The following is a 26,910-nucleotide window of genomic DNA, read 5'->3' as shown; positions in this document are numbered from 1 at the left end:
GCAACCCCTAATAGCGGTTTCGAAGACATCTATAGACCTCCCTCCCCCTTATCCCTCGATTGCTATGCTTTTAATTCGACACACTATATTTTTGCATTGTGATTGGAAAAAAGAATATCAAAATTTTTTAATTAGGATTGTTCCTCAAGGACGAAAATCTGATCTATTATTTTATAAATCCAAAGCTTTTACAATAATTTTCCATTCTCTTATGAATAAAATCGAAGATTCTTTCAAAACATTATCATGATACAAATGCCCACAGCTGGGGCATTCAACACTATTCACCTGCACGAAACAGCAGGGCATCGCGCAGAATCATCGAACAAAAGAAAGAACCGTAACTGTTCCAAGAAAATCTGTTATCGCGTTATTAATGCATATTCAACGAACACGGTGCACGGGGAGCAAATAACCACACACATCTGCTGACACGACCTATGTCTATCTGCATTAATTTCCTGTGCCTCACCTATCTCATTTTGTGGACGCCTTTAACGTCTTTTGTAAAATTTCGGCGACATTGCTGGTCAATCTGCAAGTCGCATATAAGACTCGACTTTGTTCAATGGAAAATGTGATCCAACGTCGCCAATATCTTTGAAGGAAATAATTTTGACTTAATAATGGAAAACGCCACAGGCATGCTTTCACGGAAATGGGCCCTGAATGATAATGCTAGTCAATTCTCCAGAGGATGGACTCTGTTTGGGAAACCCGGGGAGTTGCTTTCTAAGCAGGAAGGCGGGTTTGGCGACAACAGATATCACTGTTAAATAACTATGAGACAGTGGGAAGTTCTATTATGGGATATGCGTGCCATGCAATCGTTTAGTTTTCGCACAAAATAAACATTTTGAGGTTGATAGTTAAAAACATAATATTTTATTCGACACTGATAATAAGATTACATACAATATATTATATTTAAAGTAAATTTTAAATAGATATATTTATCTTTGAGTATCATTTGAAATAGTTGTTACAGACGCTAACGTTGAAACATTAAAGCAAGATGTTGCAGCTAATGTACAGGGTGTTCATTAATTATTGTCGGGGTTTCCGTACCTCATAACTTTTGAATAAAAAATATTACGCAAAAACCGATTACGTATTCGTAAATTACAACTCAAAGAATTTTATTAATGCTATTAAAAATATTAATGAATTTGCACATGGCTGCCCTTCGTGGTCGTAACACATCGAGACGAAATTCGATTTCCCTCCAAGTGTTCTCCAGCATTTGTGGGGTAACATTTTGGATCGCAGTAACAATTCTGCGTTTCAGTTCATCAAGAGAGGGGACAGGGGTCTTGTACACAATGTTCTTGACAAACCTCCATAAAAAATCCAGCGGTGTTATATCTGGTGATCTCGGAGGCTATGGGATTGGTCCACCTCTTCGCATTGTTGCCGCGTAAAATTCTTTGAGTTGTAATTTACGAATACATAATCGCCTTCAGCTGAATGCCTACAAAGTGCAAATTGTGCAAGCTTTACACTTTAATATCATTAATAAAATTCTTTGAGTTGTAATTGACGAATACGTAATCGGTTTTTGCTTAATATTTTTTATTCGAAAGTTATGAGGTACGGAAACCCCGACAATAATTAATGAACACCCTGTATATCAAAAAAGCTACAGTGATCGAAGAAAAATTTGCAGATGGTACTTATTAAAAACATTTTTTTGGGGAGGGGCGACAATATTTTAAAAGACAATATTGATGGGCGAATGTTAATGAATTTGTTCCACAGGATTGCTATATGAGTTAAATCTGTCCAACGATGCGCCAGAATATGTGCAATGTCGCTTGTTAGTTATTGAAGAGACAGTAAAATTTGTCCTAAACTAAGAAGTATTCAGTAAGACCGAAATAATAACTAACTATTAATAAAATATGTTGTTATTATGTCCTTTTTTCTGTTTATAAGGCACAGAATAAGGATAGAAATAATCGATACATAGAATTAGCCAAGAAATTCTAACTTCTGGAGTCCATTAGATAAGTTTGATACATAATTTGAAATGAGATTTTCTGGTAATATCTGCAACGATGATCCCACTCTAATTACAGGTTCCACTCTTTGGCAGTGTTTTGCGAAGAAAATTTCGGAAATAATTTTAAACGTGTTTCGATATTTCATAGACAATGTCATATTCCTTGGGGGATTTCGCAACGTTAGTTCAATGATTAAGAATAAGAAAAGTAAATTTATTTTGAACTGTTAGTTTACACTTCTTTACTTTCTTTCTTTTTTTTCAAAGTAAATAAAAGAGACGGCATCACAAAATTCAATATTCACGATTTTGAAGAACTTTCATATTCAGATCTCCAAATCAGAAAAGCATATTTTTGGACATAAGTTTATCGATAATTCAAAAATACTTTGATCAAAATGAATAAAATTTAGTATATGGTCTTTTTTCAAAATCTATATATCTTTGTCAAATTTTGAACGAAATCTATTCAGTGGAAATATGTATGCCTGACTAGTTCCCCGAATACATCCCAAATCTGAAAATAATTACAAAAGCTAAATAATCAAAATTCCTTTACAAAAGTTTGGCATCTAAAATGTAGATTTTTATCAAATTTTGAACCAAATCCGTCAAAGGGTTTGCCTTCTGTCGGTCTTTACTTTCGCATGCATGTAAACACAGTAACTCAAAAACACAATGACTTTAATACGTGAAATTTGGTATGTCATCTTGTAACTACAGTTGCAGCTTTATATCAAATTTTTGCTTCAATCGATTTGAAGAAAGGTATACAAAATACATATTCAATTTCAGGAACTTATATATTAATCGCACGTGAGGGATTATTGGACAAAGATTGTACGACATATTTAATAGAAATGCAAGATTCACGCCAAAATTCTGTATTTGAAATCTATTTGGTGTAATTCAAAAATCTATTTGGCGCAATTATTACTCGCCATTGCCATGGTGGATATTCGCAGTCTTACCCAAAGTTCACAATTTTATATGGTAGGAGAATAACTCTTTTATTAAAGAATATGGAAAAATTTCGGAAGATCGGCGAGTATATATGACAAAAATGATGGAAAGGGGAAAGGATATCAATAAAATTGAAAAAAAGATTTACAGCATTTCTGAATACGAAATTGAATGATGATGAAATATTTTAAGCTATTGACTGTAACTCAGTGGCCAAGTAAAATTGATAATTTGTAAAATTGATATTTTACTGAAATTTTATGGTAATTTGTAACAGAACTCTGGAGCCGATCATAGCCAAAATTGACAATAGCCAAGTTTATTGATAAATAGCCAAGTTTATTGATAATTTGTAAAATTGATATTTTACTGAAATTTTATGGTAATTTGTAACAGAACTCTGGAGCCGATCATAGCCAAAATTGACAATAGCCAAGTTTATTGATAAATAGCCAAGTTTATTGATAATTTGTAAAATTGATATTTTACTGAAATTACTGAATTTATTTTTACTTACAAATTTATTGATAAATAGCCAAGTTTATTGATAATTTGTTATTTAATTTACTTTTACTTACAAGTTTATTGATAAATAGCCAAGTTTATTGATAATTTGTAAAATTGATATTTTACTGAAATTTTATGATGGACAGTGTAACAGAAAACTGGAGCAGATCATAGCCAAAGTTGAGATATGAATACCTTGAGATATGACAGTAACAGAACTCTGGAGCAAATCATAGCTTAAATTGAGATATGAATACCTTTTATTTATTATATATTCATTGGAAGTTTGAATCCTTCAACGGATTTTAAAATTTTCACAATTATCTATTATTATATGGAAGATAACAATAGAAATATATAAAGTAAATTATTAGAATCAGCAATTATATATTATCACAGCACCAAAATTCTTCTGTGAAATGGCATTTGAAATTTAAGATATATGATTACATTTGGAATGAATTTTTTGAAAAATGTTAGAAAAATAGATATATTTTTGGATATTTGTATGAAAAAGACTGAAAAAAAAACTTCTATGAAAACAATTTATACCAGTTAAGTGGTAAGAGTTTTATTTTTAAAGAAATTGGAAAAAAAGGGATAAAAAAGCGGCATAAAATAAAAATCATCTAGTTTTAATCATCTAGTTTAAAGGTTTATCAAATGATTTGCTTAAAATTCTGCAGATAGCATAAGAAATATATTATCTAGTTCTTGAATTCAAAATAAGTTGTATTTCTTCTATCCATTCTTCAAATATTGGTTCAACTGATAAATAACACAATTTTTTTCGCATTGTGTATCACTAAAATAACGATAAAATATTTCTAAATGAATAGATTACTTATTTTCTACTTCAATAAATGTAGAACATATTGAAAAATTATTATACTAAATTTGAAAAAAAAAATATGCATCAGATTTTAATTTATGAGGTTTTTCGTAAGAAAATTCGATCAAAGATTAGAATTCGAGAAAATAGCATCTAAAGATATAAAATAGCATTAAAACATATACAAATGTAAATATATAAAAAAAACAGTTTAACTTCCCAAGAAATAGATTTAGAAACAAAATTCTAAAGATTTTATAAAGAAATCTGTTCAAACATTAAGAATATTAAATTTAAAAAAAATCCTAATTTCGCAAAAAATCGACTTTTCAACGTAGTTTTCTGCCTTTACTGTAATAAATCTTTGAAGAAATTCATAAGATTATTCCGGAAAAAAAAATAAAAAAAAAACTATTTTCAAAAAAAACTTTTAATCCTTTTTATTTAATTTTTTTCATATATTGATAGACAATGCGTGTGTGTAAAAGAAAATTGAATACATAAATATATTACTAAATCAACTATTAACAAAAAAAAGTTTTAGAAAGGAATAATGGATCTGATTGAATACAATTTTAATTTGCTTGTTCGTTTGTTTTAAACTGCAACCGAATATACACTTTGGGGAAAAAAATGGAAATCATTTTCTCTTTTATTTAGCGCATAGAATTATCACGTAACTACAGTTATTTATGAATTCAACACCTAAAAGTAGCAAATAGAATACTTTTTTTTGTTTTTGTTTCAACAGCAAACAATAAACAAATTGGCAGTGATCATTTATTCAGTTCAACAACTTTGGGCGTGTTCATAAACATTTAGACATCATAATATTTACGTAAACCAAATGGGAAAAAATGTGACAAGAAAATCCAATTTTCGGCAGTTTAAAGCGTTCCTATTATCTCATTTTCTTTTCACTTAAATTTGGTCGTCAAAAGCAGAACTGTCCTATAAAATATTAATTCAACCATACCACTTTAAACAAATGCTAAGCCCTATTTAATGCAATATTAAAATATTCTCTCTAATAACCATAATTACTGATTTTTATAATATATCAGTGGCAACAGTAATGTACGCAAACATGAATAGGGATAATAAGTGGAGACTGAAAAATAGGTACGTGGTAAAACTTCCGAATTGGACCAACAGAACATCTGCTTACTTTCTGGCTTAAACCAACAAATTCGCATGGGAAAACAAGAGCGATCTGGGGCCCGGTATTAGCTCGGCGATGATAACAAACAGTTCTGCGGATGAGTAGATTAAAAAGAAGGATTGGGAACTGCCAAGGACGTCGTACCTTGTGGTGGGTCTATTTGAAGACAGCCTTTTAATGAGTTTCTTGTACAACTACCGGAATGGTTAATGAGAGAAATTTCTTTTGTTCAAACTTTTTAAAACCATTTGGGGACGAGAAGTAATAAAATGCTGTAATCAAATGTAGTTGGGATCTATTGCGTCATCAAGATTTTTTTAAAATTTGATGTTGAAATTCAAAAAGTAAGAGAAACCCTAACTTTTGCAGGATTCAAACTGGAGAATATTAAAAATGGCATTCATTGGGATTCATTAAAATTATTATAAATGCTTTAATTATAATAATTTTATTCATCAAAATAAGTTTTAATTAGTTATTTTTCTTTTCACAAGGGTATGATTTGAATTATAATCAGAACTTTTAAAGCTATTTCAGAATTAAAAATAACTACGTGGTGCAATCGGACAAAACCAAGTTTTATAAGCTCATTAAGATATTTTTTTTAGTTATTTCAGAGTTTTCAACTTCAATTATTTAGACTCAATTAGTTTATTATTTAGAATTTTTAATTGCGCTTACTTTATTCATTAAAATTATTTAAAGTTTTTTTATCACATTTTTTTTCTTTTCATATAAGAATTGCACACATTTTAATCAGAACATTTAAAACAATTTCTAAATTCATTTTTCATTTTTATAAAAAAAATATTATATTTTCTTCTTTCTTCTTCTTTCTTTTTAAAGATTTTTAGTTATTTCAGAGATTTTTTTTTTCAGATACTAATGCATTAAAAACAAACGGAAGTTTAATTATATTAATTTCGTTCTTGTTCCTAAAAATTGTTCTCAAGAATTAAATAAATCCACAATATTTTTCGAATGTCTCTCTATATCGTTTTTTTCACAAACGTGATTTAGACATCTAATCAAGGCCTTTTGAAACCGCTATTGAACATCCATCACATAAAGTACTAATTTTTTCAACAGTAACAATTACTTTCATCAATATGTAATTTTGCTGTTATTTGGTATCTTTCATTCTTATATTAACTATTAAATATTTTTATATTAACTATTTGGTATTCTTCATTCTTATATTAACTAATAAACTAACTAATTATTATTATTATTATATTGACAAATCATTCATAATCAATATTCTAGTTGCATTATTAATCTTTTATTTAAATAACAGATTTTCCATTCAAAGGAACACGTAGAAGAAATATTAATAATAAGTGTTCATTTATAAATGAATGACAAGCGCCAATTAAACGAGTCACAGATTCCTTGTCATTTGAAAATAATATTACAGCTTGCGGAGTTAATAAAGATATTGTAGCTAATTAAAAGCATTGATTTTAAATATTATATACGTTTTTATAACAATATATTTTTGTTGTGTGTATTTAAAATTAAATGTGCTTGTTCATCAAAATCAATAATTGTCACCAATTAAAATTTAGAACAAGATTTCTGTAAAAATATGTCTAATGAACTTTGATTAATTCTTTAAAGTATGTTTAGAAGTGATAAAAGAAATTTTAAATTTTTATCACTAACTTTGAAATTTGAATTTAAGGCATACAATCACAATGATTCTTTTTCTTAATACATTACTTAATATTGGATATAGATAACTTAATTCGGAATATTTTATCCACAATACGTACTAGAGAATACGAAAGCTATAAAGCTGAAATTCCTATATGCGATTTTTCAAAATGCCATAAGTTGTTTATGAAATGATTCCATTTATAAAAAGATCATATCAAGAAATAGTAAATGTAACAATCATTGGACGTAAAAAATTTTAACTGCAGAACTGGACTGCAGGTTTATAGCATAATGAATGAAGACTGATACTTATAGCATTCAAAAGATTGCATTAACTTAGAAACTGAATGATGTAATTATTGTGATTTAATAAAGCTGTTGTGTTTAGATAATAAGAACTGTAAACTTACTTTGCATTCCTCTATATATTTAGCTATTTCTTTGAATTAAAAAAAAATCATTGCATTACATTAACCGATAAGTATTGGGAATGTTGTCATGATTGATCAAAGAAGTAATCGCCACTGACTGCAATGCATTTCTGCATTGCAGTCCTTTTTCTACTCTAAAAACATTTTTGAAATCATTTTCATAAGGTTCACAGCAAATTATCATTTATTATATCAATAGACACAAAATAATGATCATGAGACAGTTTCAAATGTAGCAATATAAAAAAAAATCGCACGGTGCCATATCCGTTGAATACGGTACTTGTAAAGCAATATTTTGTTACATTTTTTTATCAAAAATTTACGATTAATACTGCTACATCATTGATTCTCAATAGAAAAGATTTATAGTTCTCGTTTTACAACGGTGCTAAACCTGAAATACATGGATCTTTCAAAATGTTAAGATATTTCATCAACTATTAAAATATACAAAGATGTTTAAAATGTCATGTAAGATGACAAACTAAGGTCTAAACATACAAACAAACTGGCAGGAGTAATCTCTCCGAAATTTTCTTGTATTTTCTAATGAATTTGTATATTATTAACCGCATGCGACTCGTGACCAATAGTTACGACTGAGCCAAATACACAGTTGCCAGAACACAAAATATGAATTTCGGATGCTTTTTTCTGACGAATTAAAATTAAAATTGGATACAGAACTGTTATAGTAGTCACAAAACGGACAGACAGACTGATATAATTCCAAAAAAGTGATTTTCGGACTAAGTGAGATCTTACAGTGCAAAATCGTCAAAATCTCGAGTTCGAGGGGGGGGGGTGTTTCCCTCGACAATACTTTCTTTTTTCCATGATTTGTACGCGAAAAAACAACAATAACAAAAAAGAATCTACTTTTGTAGTATTGAAATCAGAGCTCTTAAAAATACGCTGATCACTTCCTGAAGCCTCCGGATTCCTAACACTAGAGCAAAAGCCAAAAGCTGCCCGATTCATGTTAATTTCATGCATGAAATATCACATCCGGCAAAGAGAAAATTCTAAAAATGCATTCAATCTGGGGAATGGCATGAATTCTCGTTAAAAGTTGACACACCGTGAGGCACCCTTGCTTATTTCGAAAGAAAATGAAATTTCCTGCCTTCCTTATAAGAACCCCATAGAGACAACTGGAACAGTTAAGTCCCATTCCGAAACGTGACACGCACGGTCTCTAAATAAGTAAATAGGAGAGGCTTTGCACTGTGAAAGTCCCTTCAATTTGCGAACTTGCAAAAACAATTTTCTCTCGAGAGGGTAATGGTGACGAATTCGCTGTGTCAAATCATTTGTACGCGTCGTTTTTCGTTTACCCGGCCACAGGCTGCCTCGAGATTACTTTGTTGTTTAAAGTCACAGGCGATAGTTTCCATTTAAAGTTAATTCATAATTCTTAATGAAAAATGATTAGGGATGAAACTGCGGTTAATTTTTCGGGAAGATGCTAATTATGATATGGAAAACTTAATCAGCATTCTAAACTAATTTTTCTTCCGTATTGATTTGTGTTTTGTGTAACTTTTCTTGAATACATTCTTTCAAAATATTTACAATCGCGGTTATTGTACTGGTTCCTGTTTGTTTTTTAAAAGTTGTTTAAAAGTTACAATCACGATTATTGTACTGGTTCCTGTTTGTTTTTTAAAAGTTGTTTAAAAGTTACAATCACGATTATTGTACTGGTTCCTGTTTGTTTTTTAAAAGTTGTTTAAAAGTTACAATCACGATTATTGTACTGGTTCCTGTTTGTTTTTTAAAAATTGTTTAAAAATTACAATCACGATTATTGTACTGGTTCCTGTTTGTTTTTAAAAGTTGTAGAATATTTACAATCAAGATTATTGTATTTGTTCTTGTTTGTTTTTAAAAAATGTAGAGGAATAACTGAGGTCACGGGAGATGGTTTGTATTTAGAGCAGATTAAGTTTTAATGAGAAATAATTGATTATCACGATGTTTGGATGAAGCGTTAATAAAATTTCCAGGTAATAGCTGATTATGATATAGAAAACTTAATCGGGACTGTAAAATAATTTTTCTTCAATATCAAAATTGTGATTTTTGTAAGTTTTCTGACGTAGATTCTTTTAAAATATTTATAGTCATAATTATTGTATTTATTTCTATTTATATTTAAAGCTGTTGAAAAATAACTAAAAAAAAGTCACAGAAGATGGTTTGTATTTAAAATAAATTTAAAAGCTTTAGTAAAAAATGGTTTAAAAAAATTAAAGTTTAGTAAAATAAGCATTCTAAACTAATGTTTCTTCTATATCGAACTTGCGTTTTTTGAAATTTTCTGAAATTCTTTAAAAATACTTATAATCATGATTATTGTATTTATTCTTATTTATATTAAAAGCTGTAGAAAAATAACTCAGAAAAAGTCACAAAAAATGGTTTGTATTTAGAAAAAATTTAAAAATTTTAGTAAAAAATGAAAGGAGTGATAACTCTTAGAGGAAGCTTCGGTTTATTTACCAGGATATTGTTGATTATAACATGAAAACTTAATAAACGTTTTTGAATTTTTAATCTTTTTTCTTGGTGAATTAAACTTGTGAACTTCAAAATAATTCCTCTCCATATATAAATTATCAAAGCCGGATCCTTCATATAGATTTTAATTTTCTTGGTTTTAAATTATTTCGAGATTATTTTAATGTCTGAAATCGCAGTTAACAATTATTATTTCAGGATCATTCGTAATTCATAATTAAAAATTATTCCGGATAATGATACTTGGATGAAACCTCACCAAATTTCCAGGGAAAACGATAGCTAAAATATGGGAATTCAATTAATAATTTTCCTCAGTTTTCTATCTACTTATACTGTTTCAATACCTTTTTTCAAATTTATCTGTAATGGTTATTGCAGCATTTTCCCTGATTATTAAAGGTGGGTGGATCCTAGCATATCCCACCTCTTAGCGTCTTTTTGAATTCTCGCAAAACGAGTGGCGATAACGTCGCCAATGTGGCAACCTAGACGGATTTATTCTTATTTTATTTTATTTTTTATTATATTTATTTCATTTTTTTATTTATTATTATTTATTATTATTTTTATTATTATTTATTTATTATATTAATTTTTTATTTATCTATTTTATTTATTTATTATATCAAGTGTCGTTTTTTAATTGAAAAATAATAATAACAAATATTCAATTAGTAGTCAACTTGGCGAGATTTCAAATAAGTCGCCAAGAGGTGGCCACATCTAGGATTTTACCTTAAAGGCATATGAAAATAATGACAGAGATTTAAAATTTTTAACGAAAAATATCATTTGAATTTAAAATAAAATAAATCAAAATATTTGTAAACTCTGTTCCTTATTTATTTCGTTATGAATTATTTCATTCTCTATAAAAAAAATTATTATTTCTTAGGGAAAAATGATAAATATTGATGACGTTTTCAAGAAAATAATTTTATTTTCAGGGGATATTAGTAATTAGCCGCTTTTAACGACCAGTTTGTTCACCCAGATTATCAAATCTATAGACTGTCAAATAATTTATGAAATGAAATATTTTTAAAAACATTTCACCTTGTTAATTCATGCGACTGAAAAACATGAATTTAATTTCATCAATTTACTACAAATTAAAAAAAAAATGTATATATTGAGAAATAAAAGCAGAAGTGATAACCATACCTTGGAATTAATTATTGGCAAAAACACATGTTTGAATGTTTTGATGGATTTGCTTGTATTCTATCATAGCAGGTATGAAATTAAATTAAAAATATTATTAAAATTAAGGGGGAAATTCTACGGAAATAAAATTGATATCATTAAAAAGATAATTTGTTTTAATTTTAAGATAATACAAAAACTATTTTTCGAAGATTGAAATGAGGAAAAGCTGATGAAAATATTATCCCTGTGAATATATATATACTGTGAGATTTTAATAGGTATTTCTAACACGTGTCAATCACAAGTAAGGGAATCATAGGGATCTTTTAAAAGAATGTGATTAGCTGAAGAGTATTTTATCCCGTCATTCTGAGTGTGGGAACCGCTGACTAAAGCATTTTCACAGAGCTTTTATTGCATTAATTAAAAAGAAAAAGTGGAATGGGATCAGGAAATAAGAGAATATTTTAGAATGAAGTTAAGATGAGCTAATTCAAGGCAAAACTTTGGAAATTAATTAAGTTTAAATTAGATTTTAAAATATCATTACATTAATATATTCACATTTCATGTACGCCTTTATTTGAATTGTCAACGATTAAGAATATTTCATTTACAATAACTTCCTTTTTATTAATGATCATTAATTAAAATGTTTTATTTTTAATAATCAATTTGATTTACCTTTGTTAACAATTAAGATGCTTCGAAATCAACAATTTGCTTTTTATATTTTAATTTTGCATAGAAAAATAATACCTAAGGAATTTAATGATCCTCTACATGAAAGAAAATATAAATGCCTCAGTACAAAATAGTTTTATTAAGAAAGAGAAAAAAAAATGTTTGTTAAGAAAATGGAAAACGACAATATTTATTTTTTTAACAAATTTATTTTGTGCCTCACCACTGATAAAATAATTTTTACTTTTTGTACAAATTTTAATAAGCCATTAAGCAAAAAAGTGTTAAATGAATACTAAATATTATGATAAAAATAATAAGAATGTTTTTTTTAAAGAATGTTACATTTTTTTTCTAAATCGGAACTACTATGCCCAGTTTTTAATCCACATCGTCCTTTAAAAAAGGAAAAAAAAAAAAATCCCTTGCATTATATAAAAAAGAAAAAATAATAAATTCTCTGGGTTACAAAAAGTTGTAAAAATGTACTTATGAAATGAATTACTCTTTAATTTCAACTAAAAAGTGTAAGTAAAAGATAAATAAAATTTCAAAGAGAAAATTTCAAAAAACTGCCAATAAAAACTGAAATTCAAGCTTTTGAAAGCGAATAAGTGAGTAATAAAAACTGTATAGTTAAAAAAAGTATAAATAAAACTTCATTAGCAGACGATAGATAATGGAAAAGTCATACTGTGAAAGCCGACTCCAAAATAAAACTACATTAGCAGACGATAGATATTTCAAAAGCTATACTGTGAAAGCCGACTCCAAAAAAAAAAAAAAAAAAGGGATAAATCGTCAATCTGTTGCCTATGCATTTTGAGGCTTCAACAATTTGTTGCCTTCAAATCGCTTCAAAAACCTCAAGACAAAACAACATCAGGTTTTCCAATGATAACAAAAAAAAAAAAAAAAAAATTCGAATGCTATTGATTTTTAGAAGAAATAACTATTTTTTTTTTCATGAATATAAAGTTTATATCTAATATAAATTTTAAACGGAAAACCCTTATTAATCAAAATTAATGGAGGTTTAAAGCATTTTATTTTTATCCGCTGAATGCACATATAAAAAGATATGATTTGCACAAATTATATAGTGTGCCTCTGTCTTGTTCTCTGATAATACTACAATAACAATAAATTCGCGTCAGATGGAACGAAGATCTTCGAATGTATTACTGAATTTAGAAGTAATAAATTCGAATGTCTCATACAAATAATATAGAACAAAAATTTTAAAAAAAGCAGGAAATAAATACTTGAGCTAAATTGTAAAAACAAATCTATGATACTTATGAAATTCAATATGCATATATATTCCAGTATCCCTTCAGAAAGACTGAGGTGATTTGGATGAAACTTCGCCTATTTGTTCCCCATTATTCGAGTAAAACTACTATAGGGCAAATTAATCCTAATCCCAAAAGTCAAGTTAAAATTAGAAAGTGTCGTCTAACAGGCGATTTCGGATGAAATAGGGCACTGCACTCCTTTTTAATGCCACAAACATTGCTGGGACAAATAAACCTTAACTTATTCCCTTTTGAGTTGTGACAGAAATGTATTCGCGAATGGGCCAATTAGTACATGAAATTCTTATAGACTAGGTTCCTAAAAAGTAAAGAATTCTAAAATAAGTTTGATAGTAAGAAAGACATAGGCTGCAGTATGTTGTAAAATCAAGTGAAAAAACCTATTTACATTTTGTTTCATTATTTTGGTAGAATTTCGGATATTATTATATTAATAAAATAATATTCTTTCGATATTAACTATACTATTCTTTCGATATCTAATGGCGTAACAAGGATAAAGTGGCGCCCCAGGCATGACATTATTTTGTCGCCGCTCCATGATATTTAAAAAAAAAAAAATAGCATAAACTCAATGATGCTTTTAAGCCATGATGGCCCCTAAGAATGACGGAGAGATCATTTGCCACTTTAACTACGTTGCTGATTTTGCACTCCCCCCTCCCCCAAGATTTGGATACATATTCCCCCAAGATGTATATATATATATATATATATATATATATATATATATATATATATATATATATATATATATATATATATATATATATATATATATATATATAATACGTAATAATTCATGAAATCAATAGTTTTTACTTTATGTCATTTTTAAAAGTGATTCAAAATTGTTACTCAAAAAAAAATAATATACCAAATTTATAATTTTATTATTCTCTGATTACACATGAAAGTTTTTTTTTAGTTTCGCAGTTTCATAAATCATCTCCTACTTTTTTTTTTTTTCCAATTTAAAAATACTTGTACCCTGAATGCAAATGCTTATAAGCTACTTTTCAACCCATAGCCAATAAGGCTTAACTGAAGCCTTTCTCAATCCTCTTGAGCGATACAATGTATTTTCACCGGTGGGCGCGATCGTAAAATTCGGTGACAACGGCCGACGAGACGTTTTCCGAACGATTGGCCACAAACCCATTGGACTCACATCATAAAACGATACCTAACCGGGGAGAGAAGGGAGGGAAAAAAAATCACCCAAGCTATTGAAGAGAGTGGGGGGAAGACTACCTGTTACGCAAACGACACTGGTTATCTGGACACGACCGGTGACAGGCTGGCTTAAAAATACGGGCCAAGAAGGATGGAAGGGAGGGGGGAATTGGAACAGAGGATCGTCGTCGGCGCGTAAAGCTCCGTCCAACCAGGCAGAAAATTGCGCCAACGCCGCCAATGACGTCACGTGGGGCCTTATCTCCCAGCTCAGGCCCTCTGGTGACCGTAATGAACACTTCAATTACTCCTTTCAGCGGTTTACCCCCCTCTCGGAGTCTTTGTTTGCAAGATCCCCCCCTTCTCCTTCCATTTTGCAACTGTGCTATTACGCGTGCTAATCCTTTAGCTTTCTCTACCACTGATCTTCCCTCTCTGGTACATCCCCCACCCTTTCCTTTTCTCTTCGTCTTCCCCGTGTGTTGCTGCTGCTCCTCTCAACTCTGCCCCCCCCTTAAAATTCAGTCGGTTTGTTGGCACCGGAATGTCGGCCTCAACTCCGTCAATAATTATGACCGGGTTTGGCCAACATTAATTTCGGTATGCATGCACGCAGAGGAATCGCTCGGAAGAAGTGAGCGTTGGGGGAGGAGGACAACCCCTTCCCCACCACTACGCATTTCGTTCGTTTCGTTCACTCTTTGTCGTTCTGTCCATCCCCCCCCCTACTCCTCTGACATCCTGTGAAGAAAGTAAGGGGTGGGTAGACTGGGGGGTTACCGGATAGTCCGGGGACACATAAAGTGGAAGAAGGCCGGAAGGTTTATTGTTTGAGAGGTCTCCTCTCTTGTGGTATGTTCCGAAGAGAATGATGCCCGAACAGAATAACTTCAGACGCGAACGAAAACGCATGAATTCTTTGTCCGAATGATGATTGGTCAGCGGCGTCTCTGAGACTCGATTGCTTTTAATTACTCCCGGCGACGTTCTCGCTTCGGTTCAATTTGGAGCGAGGAATCGGTTGTAAAAGCACGTGGGTGGTGCACGCAATTGCGTCAATTAAGGAGGGAATAAAGAGGAATTTATCTTGTTCAGGAGTGAATCACAGTTGGGATGTTTGAAATTTCGCATATTGCATTAGATATAGATGACAAAGATTTATATATATATATATATATATATATATATATATATATATATATATATGTCATGCATTTTAAATATTGGAACATATCATTTCATGACCAAGTATGACATTTGCATTTTTAAATTACTGGAATACATTTAATTATTGTTTATATTTAAAATGTCTAATTATTGTGGGCCAATAAGTGGTTTAATGCATTATATATTTATTGAACGATTTCAGTGATGTTTCAAGATTGCACTACACAATATCTGGAAAGATATCTCCAATATATTATCTATATTTTTCTTTCTTTTTTTAATTACTGCACATGCCTACCGACTCCATATGTCTTTTTAAATAATATAGGATAGTTTTTTCTAAGCAGAAAGAATAGAATCTACAAAGTTAAGAACTTTTTGTCGGAAAGAAACACTCCTTGTTCCAATAATAGTTCTACTAAGAAGTTAATTACAGTATTAATCAAGAAAAAGATCAAATAAATTCTATATAATTTAAAGCAAGCTTTAACTTTGGGAAACATGCATAGAATATTCTAAACTTTTTAAATTAAATTACTTTTTATCCTACAAGTTCTTAATAACAATATATTTTTTTTACATTCCCTTTTGTTCTTATTTTATTTCATCCCAAAGAGGAAAGTTACAATCCCCCTTATTTTTTTTTGTATCACAAAACTTATATATGTTACCGTTAAAGTATATAATGCAGTTATTTCATAGAATACCTAGTTATTCCATTAAATAACTGATCGTGTCCGTTAAAGTGTGTAACATGTTATTAATTTGACACTTTAACTAGTTATTCTATGAAATAACTAGGTATTCTATAAATTAACTAATGAGAGACAGTTAAAGTGTAAAATAAACAATTTATCTAAAATGAAATTCAACTAATGATAGACAATTAAAATGAAAAAGAAGCAATTTATCTAGTTTATGCAGCGTATAAATAGTATTTATGGAAAAGTACCATAAAATCATTTGTTACAACAAGGATTACTAAAATGACACTTGGAATTACAAAGAACATTATTTCTAAAACAAAAACATTTTTTATTTCTAAAACAAACAAACAAAAACATAAATGCAGTAGGGGTGGAAGGTAAATGTATTTGTCGTGCGAGATATATGATATAGATTATTTTACACTTTAACTGGCTGCAGATCGTTATTCTATGAAATAACTAGTTAAACCATGAAATACAAGAGAGTTTTACCCTTTAACGGACACGATCAGTTATTTCATGGAATAACTAGATATTCTATAAAATAACGGATTTCATACTTTAACGGTAACATATATATATATATATAAACAAAGACAAAGATGAAATTAATAAATACATCTAAATTATCTATAAAATAAGTGGGAAACCCAAAGAATTAGACCCTCAGCTCCAATTTCGCCAATTTTTATTTATGAATTATTTTATTCGCCAATGAAAGCTTATGACTATGGGATAAATTCTCGCTGATCACCTGCAGCCCTCGAAGACATTGCCTAATGAAATGTTGATAGAGCCTCTAGCCTCAACAAATATACAAATTTCCCCTATTTTATTCGTCAGTTATTTTGCCACATTGTCATGACAACCAACCAATCAGAATATTCTATGTTTATTGTACAGATATAAATTTAAATAATTCTTTAATTTAGCATGATAAGATGGCATTTTTCAAAGTTGTTGATATTCCTAAATTAATGCGATTAATATCGTAGTCTAATAACTGGTCGCCGAAAGAGGAAGGTTTTCATTTTATAATTTTCAAAAACATTTTTTTTTTCTTTTTTGTAATTGAAGTAATTATAAATTGATGAAGAAATATTACATGTTAATCTTTAAATTATATATAAAACTAAAAAAATATTTTAAAAATTTAAAATATCTTTGAATGATTTTGAAAATTTTGAAGAATTTTTTTAAATGCACGTATGTAGCCGCAAAAATAATCCGAATTGAAGGAACAGTCAAGAATAGTAACTACATTGCGCGAAACATAATGCAAGTCTATATAACTGAACTTTACAAAAGCAGTCAAATTCTTGACTTCCAAGATATAAATTTTTGTATAATAATTCAATTGCAGTTAAAATAATAAAAACTTTCCTGAAAATGTAAACTCATAACAGGAAATAGTCATCAATTTATTATACATTCTAATATATTAAGTCATTAGTGATTTTAAAATTTTTACATTAATAAAGAAAATCATCATTATTACATAGTGTGTAACATAATGCATATTCAAATTATTATGTATTAATCATTCTAAGCGACTAATTAATTCATCGGGAATATTGGTTTCATATAAATATTTTTTTTTCAAATTAATAATATAAATAATTTTCATAATTATTTATAAATAATTTTAATCTAATAAATAATTATTAGATAACATATAATAATTTTTTTAATTTATAATAATTTTTTTTCCATATAAATAATAATTTTTTCATATAATAATTTTTCATATAATAAATTTTAATAAATAATTTTATTTAATTCATATAAGTAATTTTTATAAATAATTTTATTTAATTCATATAAGTAATTTTTATAAATAATTTTATTTAATTCATATAAATAATTTTATTTAATTTTTATAAATAATTAATTAGATTTCATATAGATAATTTAAATTTATTATAAATAATTTATTTATATAATATAAATAATTATTTATAATATAAATAATTTCATAAAATAATTTAGATAATCATATAAATAATTTCATGTTCATGATTCCACCAAACTATTTCAAAGACGTGTTAGTTTCAATGTCTTATTTATATTCACTGTATATATGACTTTTTCTAATGGAGGCTAGTCTCTTAATATCATAGAGCCATTAAAAATATAAATGTCCGGTTCATCTATCTTCAAATTTCTCAATATCGTTAACTTCTTTTTTGTTTATTTGTCATGTAAGCACAGAAATATTAAACAGAATCCTTCGTATTTAGCTTTCAACAACAAAAGAAAGTCAATCGATTAAATATTAAAATGTTGACAATGATTTGAATTTCACTCCAACGGTGTAATATATTGTTGGAAATTAGGCAAAAAATATTATCTTTTAAAAATTCCTAAAATTTAGGAAAAGTTTGCAGATTTATAAGAATGATATTGTTAAAAAAGAATATATATATATATATATATTATCGTGAAATTAACACCAAAATGCAGCTTGATTTTTTATTAATTAAAATTTTAATTAAAACTTTAAAACGAATCCTTCCGAACGCACATTTCCATTTTCCAAGATATATATGTATCGAATTTGGCAGTTGTAGGACAAATGGTCTGACCTGTAGGAGCACCAACACACATACACACACGCACGATCATTTTTATTATTAATAGAAGTGTGAAAATAAATGAATTCTTCAAGATATAAATTTTTATTTAAGATGTCTATTTTTTCATAATTATTTCACTTCTATTGTCAAAAAATTATTTTATAAGTGTAGAAAAACCTTTCCTAAGAAATTGCCACTAAGTCATTACAAATTGCGCGGGCTGTTCACAGCACATCAACAGTCATGTTCCTTTAGATCATGAAAAGAGAGTTAACCCAGAATATTCGAAAACGCGATTACAACAGGAATTTCCCCCTACCATTTTCGCATAAGCCCTGCCTTTCCGAATGGTCATTTCGTGGTCAAAGGTCGTCAGTGGCCATTTCACGCTGCAACCGTGCCCTCCGAGATGGCTACGAACTGACCCCTCGCAGTATCATTTAGAAAAGCCATTACTACAAAAGAACTTCCCGCTTTCGAACCTTACCAAGTTTTGAATTCGATTCTAATGGCGAGCAAGGGAAATAGAAAATAATGAACTTAACTCACTTCACTTCTAGGATTCCTGGGCTCATTACTATTGGCTTTTCAAGTAACTCTACGTAATTGAAGGTTGAAATACTCGAGGCAAGTACACGATTAAAATAATGGCGAACTCCTCGAATATTCAGTGGAGGATTGTTGTAACAAATTCGTTATGGACCGAGCGAAATAGGATTCTTCTTTTTTTCGGATTATTATTATTATTATTATGTCTTCTTCTTCTTTTTTTTTCAGTGGTGTTCTATTGTTGTTGTTCACTCTTACTCCGTGAAGTCTGGACATTCTTTCAGACATGTGGATGTCTTGGAAAGGGCAATTCAGTCGCTGGTGTTAAGCCTCATGGGAAAAAGGAAAAGGTTAATTACGAACAACTTTTAAGTGCTCCCGTTCTCTTCTTCTTTTTGTGACAGATGGGCTTTTCTCCTCTTGGCAGAAAGTCGTCTGCAATATTCAAACTTTTTGTTTTAGTTGGAAGAACTTTGATGGCATTTCATCGACTAATTTGCGACATGTTGAATTGTAGGAAGATTATGAAACATGGGGCATTTGTGTGAGTTTTATACATGGCTTATTATTTGAAATGAGCTTAATACAGTTTCAAGCATACAATATATTAAAATATGCCTTAAAATTTTATATACATATACATACACGTGTGTGTGGGGGTAAATGCATAATTTTTTAGTTTTAAAACTTCGCTTTATTCCATCCCGAGAGGCATAATTTATGCACAAGCAAGAAGCGACATCACAATACAAGAGAGAAAAGAGAAAAGAGCGACCGAATTATTTTCACAGTGATATATACCATGACATTCTGAAAGGGATTTCTTTACACGTGTCGATTTAGGTAAGGGAGTTACAGGAATCTTTTCAAAGAATTTGTTTAGATCAACAAACTTTCATCCCTTCACTCGGAGTGTGAGAACCGCTGATTTAAGCACTTTTACAGGGCTTCTGTAGCATTAATTAAGTAAAAAAGATGGAATTGGATTAAAAAATAAAAGAACATTTTAGAATGAAGTTAATATGGGCTAAATTAAGAAAAAAATTAGAAAATGAATCAGGATTTAATTTAGATATAGAGATATCATTATATATATATATATATATATATATATATATATATATATATATATATATATATATATATATATATATATATATATATATATATATATATATATATATATATAATAGCAGTTTCGCGGCTGAAAAGAAGAAACTTTTGGTATTTTAACGTCGATTTATTTCATCAGGGGAGGCATAATTTATACACATAAAAAACGGTAAGAGATATACAGTCTACATCGCGACACAGAAGTAAAAGAGACCGAAATTTTTCTTTTCAGTGATTTACTATGAGATTTTGATAGGGATTTCTTTGACACATGTAGGGAAAGTACATAAAGGGAATCTTAGCTTTGAAAAAATGTTGTAAGCATTTGGGATTTTTATCTCTTCTTTCAGAGTGTGAGAAAATATTGTAATCGGCAGTTTTACAGAGCGCGTGCAGAATTAATTAAATAAAAAGTGGGAATTGGATCAGGAGATAAGAGAACATTTTAAAATGAAGTTAATATGGGCTGAATTAAGATAAAAATTAGGAAATTAACTAAGACTTAAACTTGATTAAGAGATATCATTAAATATATTAATTCAAATACTAATCTTTGTTTAATAATTTAATCTTGTCTCGATTAAAAGCAAATACAAAGTTACGGATGACACAAAATTTAAAGGACCCTTTTGCAAAAATTACAATTAAAAAAATTACACACATTTATATCGATAAAAAGAACCAAAGCTGTTAATTATCTAAATGATATTTAGGATCTATTATTAAAACTAATTTAATATAGATTTAATTTGTTACAATAAACAAAGGCTTTAAAATTTAGCTTTTATACAAACTTTATTTTGGCCGAAATTTTAAGAAGCAAGTACTAGATTTAGAGTCATTGGTGACCCAGCAAAAATCAGAGCACAGTATCATTTTAGAAAAATAAAGAACATCGCATCTGTGCTTTGTAAATGTATTCAATTAAAATAAATTCTTGAAATTTTGGGAGCCACTGCATATAATTTTGGACGAAATTATTTAAAAGTTGTTGATTCAAATACTATCAAAGTCTAAATTTAAACATTCTTTTAAAACTGTAAATTAACTCGTGAAATCTATTGAGTAAGAAGAAATAATTGAATAATGTATGAAATTTTTTTTTAGTGGTTTTTGAAAATACAGTACGTATTATTTCAAAGAAAGTGCAAGGTTATCATTAGAGATAAACTAAAGGATAACATAATAGATCCATTAGAAGTACAAAGTCTGATCAAGCAATGAAATGCTTTGGACATACCTTTTTAAACCACAAAAAATACGAAAAGAAAAGTTCCTTTTTCATTTTAATTACTTCCTATTTATTTAATGTTTATTATCAGTTGATTCACAAACTCACTATCAAGTAGAAACTCTAACTATATAAACATATAAACTTAAACTATATAAACTTAAAAAACTTCAACTATATAAACATGCCATAAATCAAGTTAAATAAAAATGTTTAAAAATTTATCCAAACACCAAGAAAACTCTAAATAAACATTCTAAAGTATTTATTTAAAAATAAAATACTCACGTGAAGGCCGCAGGAGGGATCTGACATAGTTGAAGATTCCACCCTATAGTTGAAAAAAAAATTAATTTATTTCAAGAATATTTTGTCCCTGGCATATAATTATTTTATTGGAGCAAAATTAGCTCTTTATTTGACATCAAAAATATGCTTCCTGCTTGAAATAAGATTTAATTAAAAAATTTCAATTTAGCATTTTTATAAAATTACGGAAGTTTTATGAAATTTTTACCTCATTGGACTTTCTTGATATCTTTTCATATAAGCATGTTGGGGATTATCTGAAATTAAAAACAAAATCATTCCATTAAAATAATTAATTCTTACTATTAAAATTTATACCAAAAAGCTCGAATTTTCTAAATGAAGTTGAAATTATTTGAAAGCAAATATCGTTTACTTATCAATGGTTATAAAATATACGTATATATAATACAAAAAAAATTATAAAAAATTTATGCATCTAGTTTTTTTTAACATTTATAAATTTTATCCTTAGAAAGTTGAGATTCAATTTTTGTAGAAATGTATTTTTAAAAATAGTTGTTGATCTGGGGGTTTGCAAGACAAAGAAAATTACGTTTTCTGGTCAATTAAGGTGTACGTACACACTTGAAGATTTTTTTTTAATTATAACTTTAAAAATCCAGCTTTTTCACAGTAGGTTATTATTATATGTTTAAACTCATTTCAGTGAGAAAAAACCATAATTCACTATATATTAATTAATTAAATAATATTTAATGAGCTAATTAACCTATTTTTTGAAACATGATATCTTAAATTCTAATTTGTACAGACACACAATTCTAATTGGAAATGATGCCTAATATTAGTCTTCATGTTGTCTGCCTCAAGCAAGTTATAAAAATGTGTAGTTTTTTTTTAAACAATTTTTTTCATCAACGAGAAAAAGCGAGATTTTTTTCTGTCATTTTAACTTTTAAACAGCTATTAAAAATTTATTTCTATAAATATAACTTTGATTGAAGCACAAAATATCCGCTATTTCATACAGATTATTTTGATATATAAGTAACTGTATTTGGTTCATTTCGTGTTAAGTTATGATTGTTCGAATGAAGCAACATAGTGGAAAAATATCATTCTTCATAAAATGAGTTTTAAAAACACCGTAACAAGAGATTTTAATGAAAGAACCTCAAGAAAAATAATTATAACTCGAGAAATATTTCAAATATTGACAACATCTTGGTATCGTTTGAAAGTTAAGGATCAGAAAACATTATTAAGCAATAAAAAATATTCGATATTTTGAACGATTTTCGAAGTTTCAAGTGTGTACATATACCTTAAATGAAAATCCACTGCATCTTTTTTTTAAAAAAATCACAACAACAAGAATACTAAAAAATAAGTAATTTTTAAATTAAATTTCTGAAAATAAAATTTCCAAAGAAAATTATAATAAGAATTTTTAAAATGCAATAAACTTTCTAATCATTTTCTTGATTTCGCACAATCATTCTCTCATACACATTTTTTTAAATCAAAATTCACTCACTGTTTCTGTCACTAAATTATTGTTATTATAAATTGCACATAATTTTTGGGCATACCTTGTTATTTATAAGTGAATATTTTAAGAAAGATGTTTCTATTCTCATTTAACAGATACATGTTATGCTCAATTCAAGGAATGGGAAGAAGTTTTATGTTGCGCTCAAGGAAAATACCCTAACACAGAACCTGCAAATAATGGCAACGGCACAAAAATTCTGTGAAGTTTTAATTTGGTCTGTTTATAAATTTGATTTGAAAGTCGTTCTTCACATTGAATGGAATTATGGAATAACTCAGCAAATCTCTCTCATCAAAAGAATAATATTACTAATGTTTAAACATCGAAAATGACGATTATTAAAAAAAAAAATCTTAATATATTTATATTTAATTGCAATTTGATTTTTGATTCTGCTCTTCATTGCCTTGTATATTTGTATAGTTTCTATGCTTGTCTTGTTTAAAAATTACTTTTCAGTATTTAAGTATAAATTTAAAAAAAATAATTTGCTGATTAATTTTTTTATTATGAACCAGAAAGTTTAATACAGGAACTCTAATCTCATAATAATTTTTTGAATTAATAGATCTTGATAAAAATTAAGTCTAAAATTATTTTTTATTATTTTATTACATTATTATATATACATTAATATTTCTGTTTTTAAACATAATAAATATAAAACATAAAATCGTATTTTATGTTTTATATTCATTGTTATATTTATATTTCTTTTGGAAATAATATTGAGAAGCTATATTGAATCAAATAATATCGAATTAATAAAAGACAATAAAATGTAGGTTTCGGAAAAAATTATTTTTCTCTTCTTCTTCTTCTTTTGAAGTTTCATATTTACTTGAAGTTTCATTTCAATTTATAATAAATTGGCATACAAATAAATTATTTAAAAGCTTTTAATATTTACATGGTCACACATTACTATTACTATTTTTTACTTTACACACACACACACACACACGCGCGCACGCACATGCACACACACACACGCGCGCGCACACACACACACACATAATTAAAAATAAAAGTGTAAAGTGTATTTTGCCTTCGAAGTGATGAAAAAGTAAAACAGCTATGTAAAAGCAATAGGATTTCCGCACAATACCTGCAATCAATTTATTTTAGACAAAATTGATAATTTAATGAAAGTATATTTTCATCTATGTATTTATTATCATATATTATTAGTTTTAAAGTTTGTAGACTATTGTAGTTGAAACAGTTAACCCTAAATTCTCGCTATTCAAATTCCTTGAAAAGAAGAGGGGAACTAATTTCATTTCTTGAAGTGAATTTTTTTTTTTTTTTTTCCTCATTTAAAACAATTTTTATAAATCGATAAACTGAAGAAGTAAATAATGAAGTTAGGTTGTTACATATTGATTTTTTGTGTTTGGTTATATTATTTCTGTTTGCAGTTTCATTTTAGATTCCGCACAAAATGGAATGCTAAAAAAAAGTTATTCAAACTGTGAGGAATTTCCAAGCCACTGAAAAAATTTGAAATTAAATTTGATTATTAAATTGAAATGGTGTTGTGTGGTAAACGGTGTCTGTGATGTGTTTCAAGCAATATGGCCTCCTGTTAACAAATTTAAATGCTGAAACCACTTTATATCTTTATATATGTGTGTGTGATGTGTGCAAGTAATTACATATTAAAAAAAATATTGTGCGAAAAGGTTTGTTGACCATTATTGCTCTTTAGAGACGTCACAATATGTTAAAACATCTTAAAGAATTTAACTGATAAGAATTTTTCTTTAAAAAAAACAACAATGCAAACGTAAAAATTGGAAAAAAAATCTTTACCGATATTCGGGAATTGAAATAAAGAGAAAGAAAAGGAAATGCATACATTAAATATTTTCTGTAAAAATAACTCATTACCAATTAAAGCAGACCAATAACCTCGAGGAACAAAAAAAAAGTCTTTTAAAAGCTGCAATTAAATTATTATTGCATTTTTCTGGTAAGTTTCAAATATATTAAAAAATGAATACATTTTTTTTATAAAAACAAATTTTATATATTTATTATACATTATTTTTACATATATTTTTATCATGAAAATTAGCCTAAAGTTATTTAGTTTGAATTTTAAGTTTTCGAAGTAAGTAATATAAATATTAAACATACTACAAAGTCCTAACCGCAGATACGAAAAAGAAATAATGCTTAGAGCAACTCTAAGCCGAAAAATTAGATGCTTCAGATTCTTATTGTTTAAAATATCAATTTTTAAATTTTTGACGAAAAAGAAAACATAAAAAAATATCGTTAGAAAAATAATGCTTAAAAGTAGGGTTAATCTACGAACACATAAAAGCAACTGTAATTGTAACTAAGTAATTTAAATCGCAACATCCGAAAAATCTGAAAGAATTCCTAAAATCTAAAACAGTTTAATGTTTGTCATTTCTTTTCTTAAAACATTGTTGGATTTCATTTTCTAAAACTACAATGAGTTGAATAAACTAATTTGGTCGAAATAAACTGTTTCTTTAACAATAAACTTTCGGATTCATAATACACTTTCAAATCCATTAACTGGCTAAAAAAATGGCGGCTTTCCTTTGAATGCGGAACTAAGGCTTTGAAAAGAGATTCTAAGAATTTAGAAAGTAACATCAACGCGTGTTCTATTGATTTCATCTAAACACTTTTTAAGGTCACAGCGGAGTATTGCATGCTTTAATGTGATTTTTCTCTTGTGAAACACATAAAATAATTACTAAATACTGCCAAAAAGAAATATCAAGGTGAAATTTTTAATATTTAAAAGTAAAATGAAACGGTGAAAACTCTCTGAAGAGTGAACGTATCCAAACGAAAAGTGTTTACCTGTAATCCAGTTACTTACTATAAAAAGCTACCGTTACAATAAGCTTGTTAACTCTGCTTTAATGGGTCATATATTTTTATTAAATGTTAAAACTCGCTTCAATGCCTTATTCGATATTAAAAAAATGCTTTACTCAGTGTACAGTTAAACTATTTTTCGTTGTTTTAGCCATATTATACAGCATCGTGTTTGGTTAAATGCGTTTTCTTCTTTTCCTATAATGCTATTTTCGTGATGCCATCTGTCAGAAAGAAAATGGTGAAAATAATTAAATTAGGTATGTAAACAGTTTTGATGCATTCGACCTGACATAGCGTCTCTTCAGTGATTGGTGGATTACTTAAAAAAATTGTTTCATGAAAATGCAAAGAATACCTTTCCTATTAGCTGAATTCATCAGGGAAATTTCGTTTAAAAATGGCTATTTTTTTTTGGCGGGAAATGTCGTCTGAAAAGACTTTACAAACATGAGTTAATA

General features: G+C 28.2%; 1 protein-coding gene across 3 annotated transcripts in view; it reads right to left on the bottom strand.

The window, feature by feature from the left end:
* Window positions 1-26,910, bottom strand: part of LOC129976599 (homeobox protein cut-like) — a 283,318-nt gene that overhangs the window by 67,704 nt on the left and 188,704 nt on the right. For all 3 annotated transcript variants that reach the window (XM_056090238.1, XM_056090240.1, XM_056090241.1), the window contains 2 exons: window positions 22,274-22,322; window positions 22,045-22,087 (listed from right to left, as the gene is read on the bottom strand). In XM_056090238.1, coding sequence (XP_055946213.1) covers window positions 22,045-22,087; window positions 22,274-22,322 — 92 coding nt within the window. The remainder of the gene's footprint in view (window positions 1-22,044; window positions 22,088-22,273; window positions 22,323-26,910) is intronic.

The sequence above is a fragment of the Argiope bruennichi genome, chromosome 7, assembly GCF_947563725.1.
Source record: "Argiope bruennichi chromosome 7, qqArgBrue1.1, whole genome shotgun sequence".
Taxonomy (NCBI): domain Eukaryota; kingdom Metazoa; phylum Arthropoda; class Arachnida; order Araneae; family Araneidae; genus Argiope; species Argiope bruennichi.
Note: the sequence above shows the minus strand (reverse complement) of the source record. Positions and strands in the feature narration are given on the sequence as shown.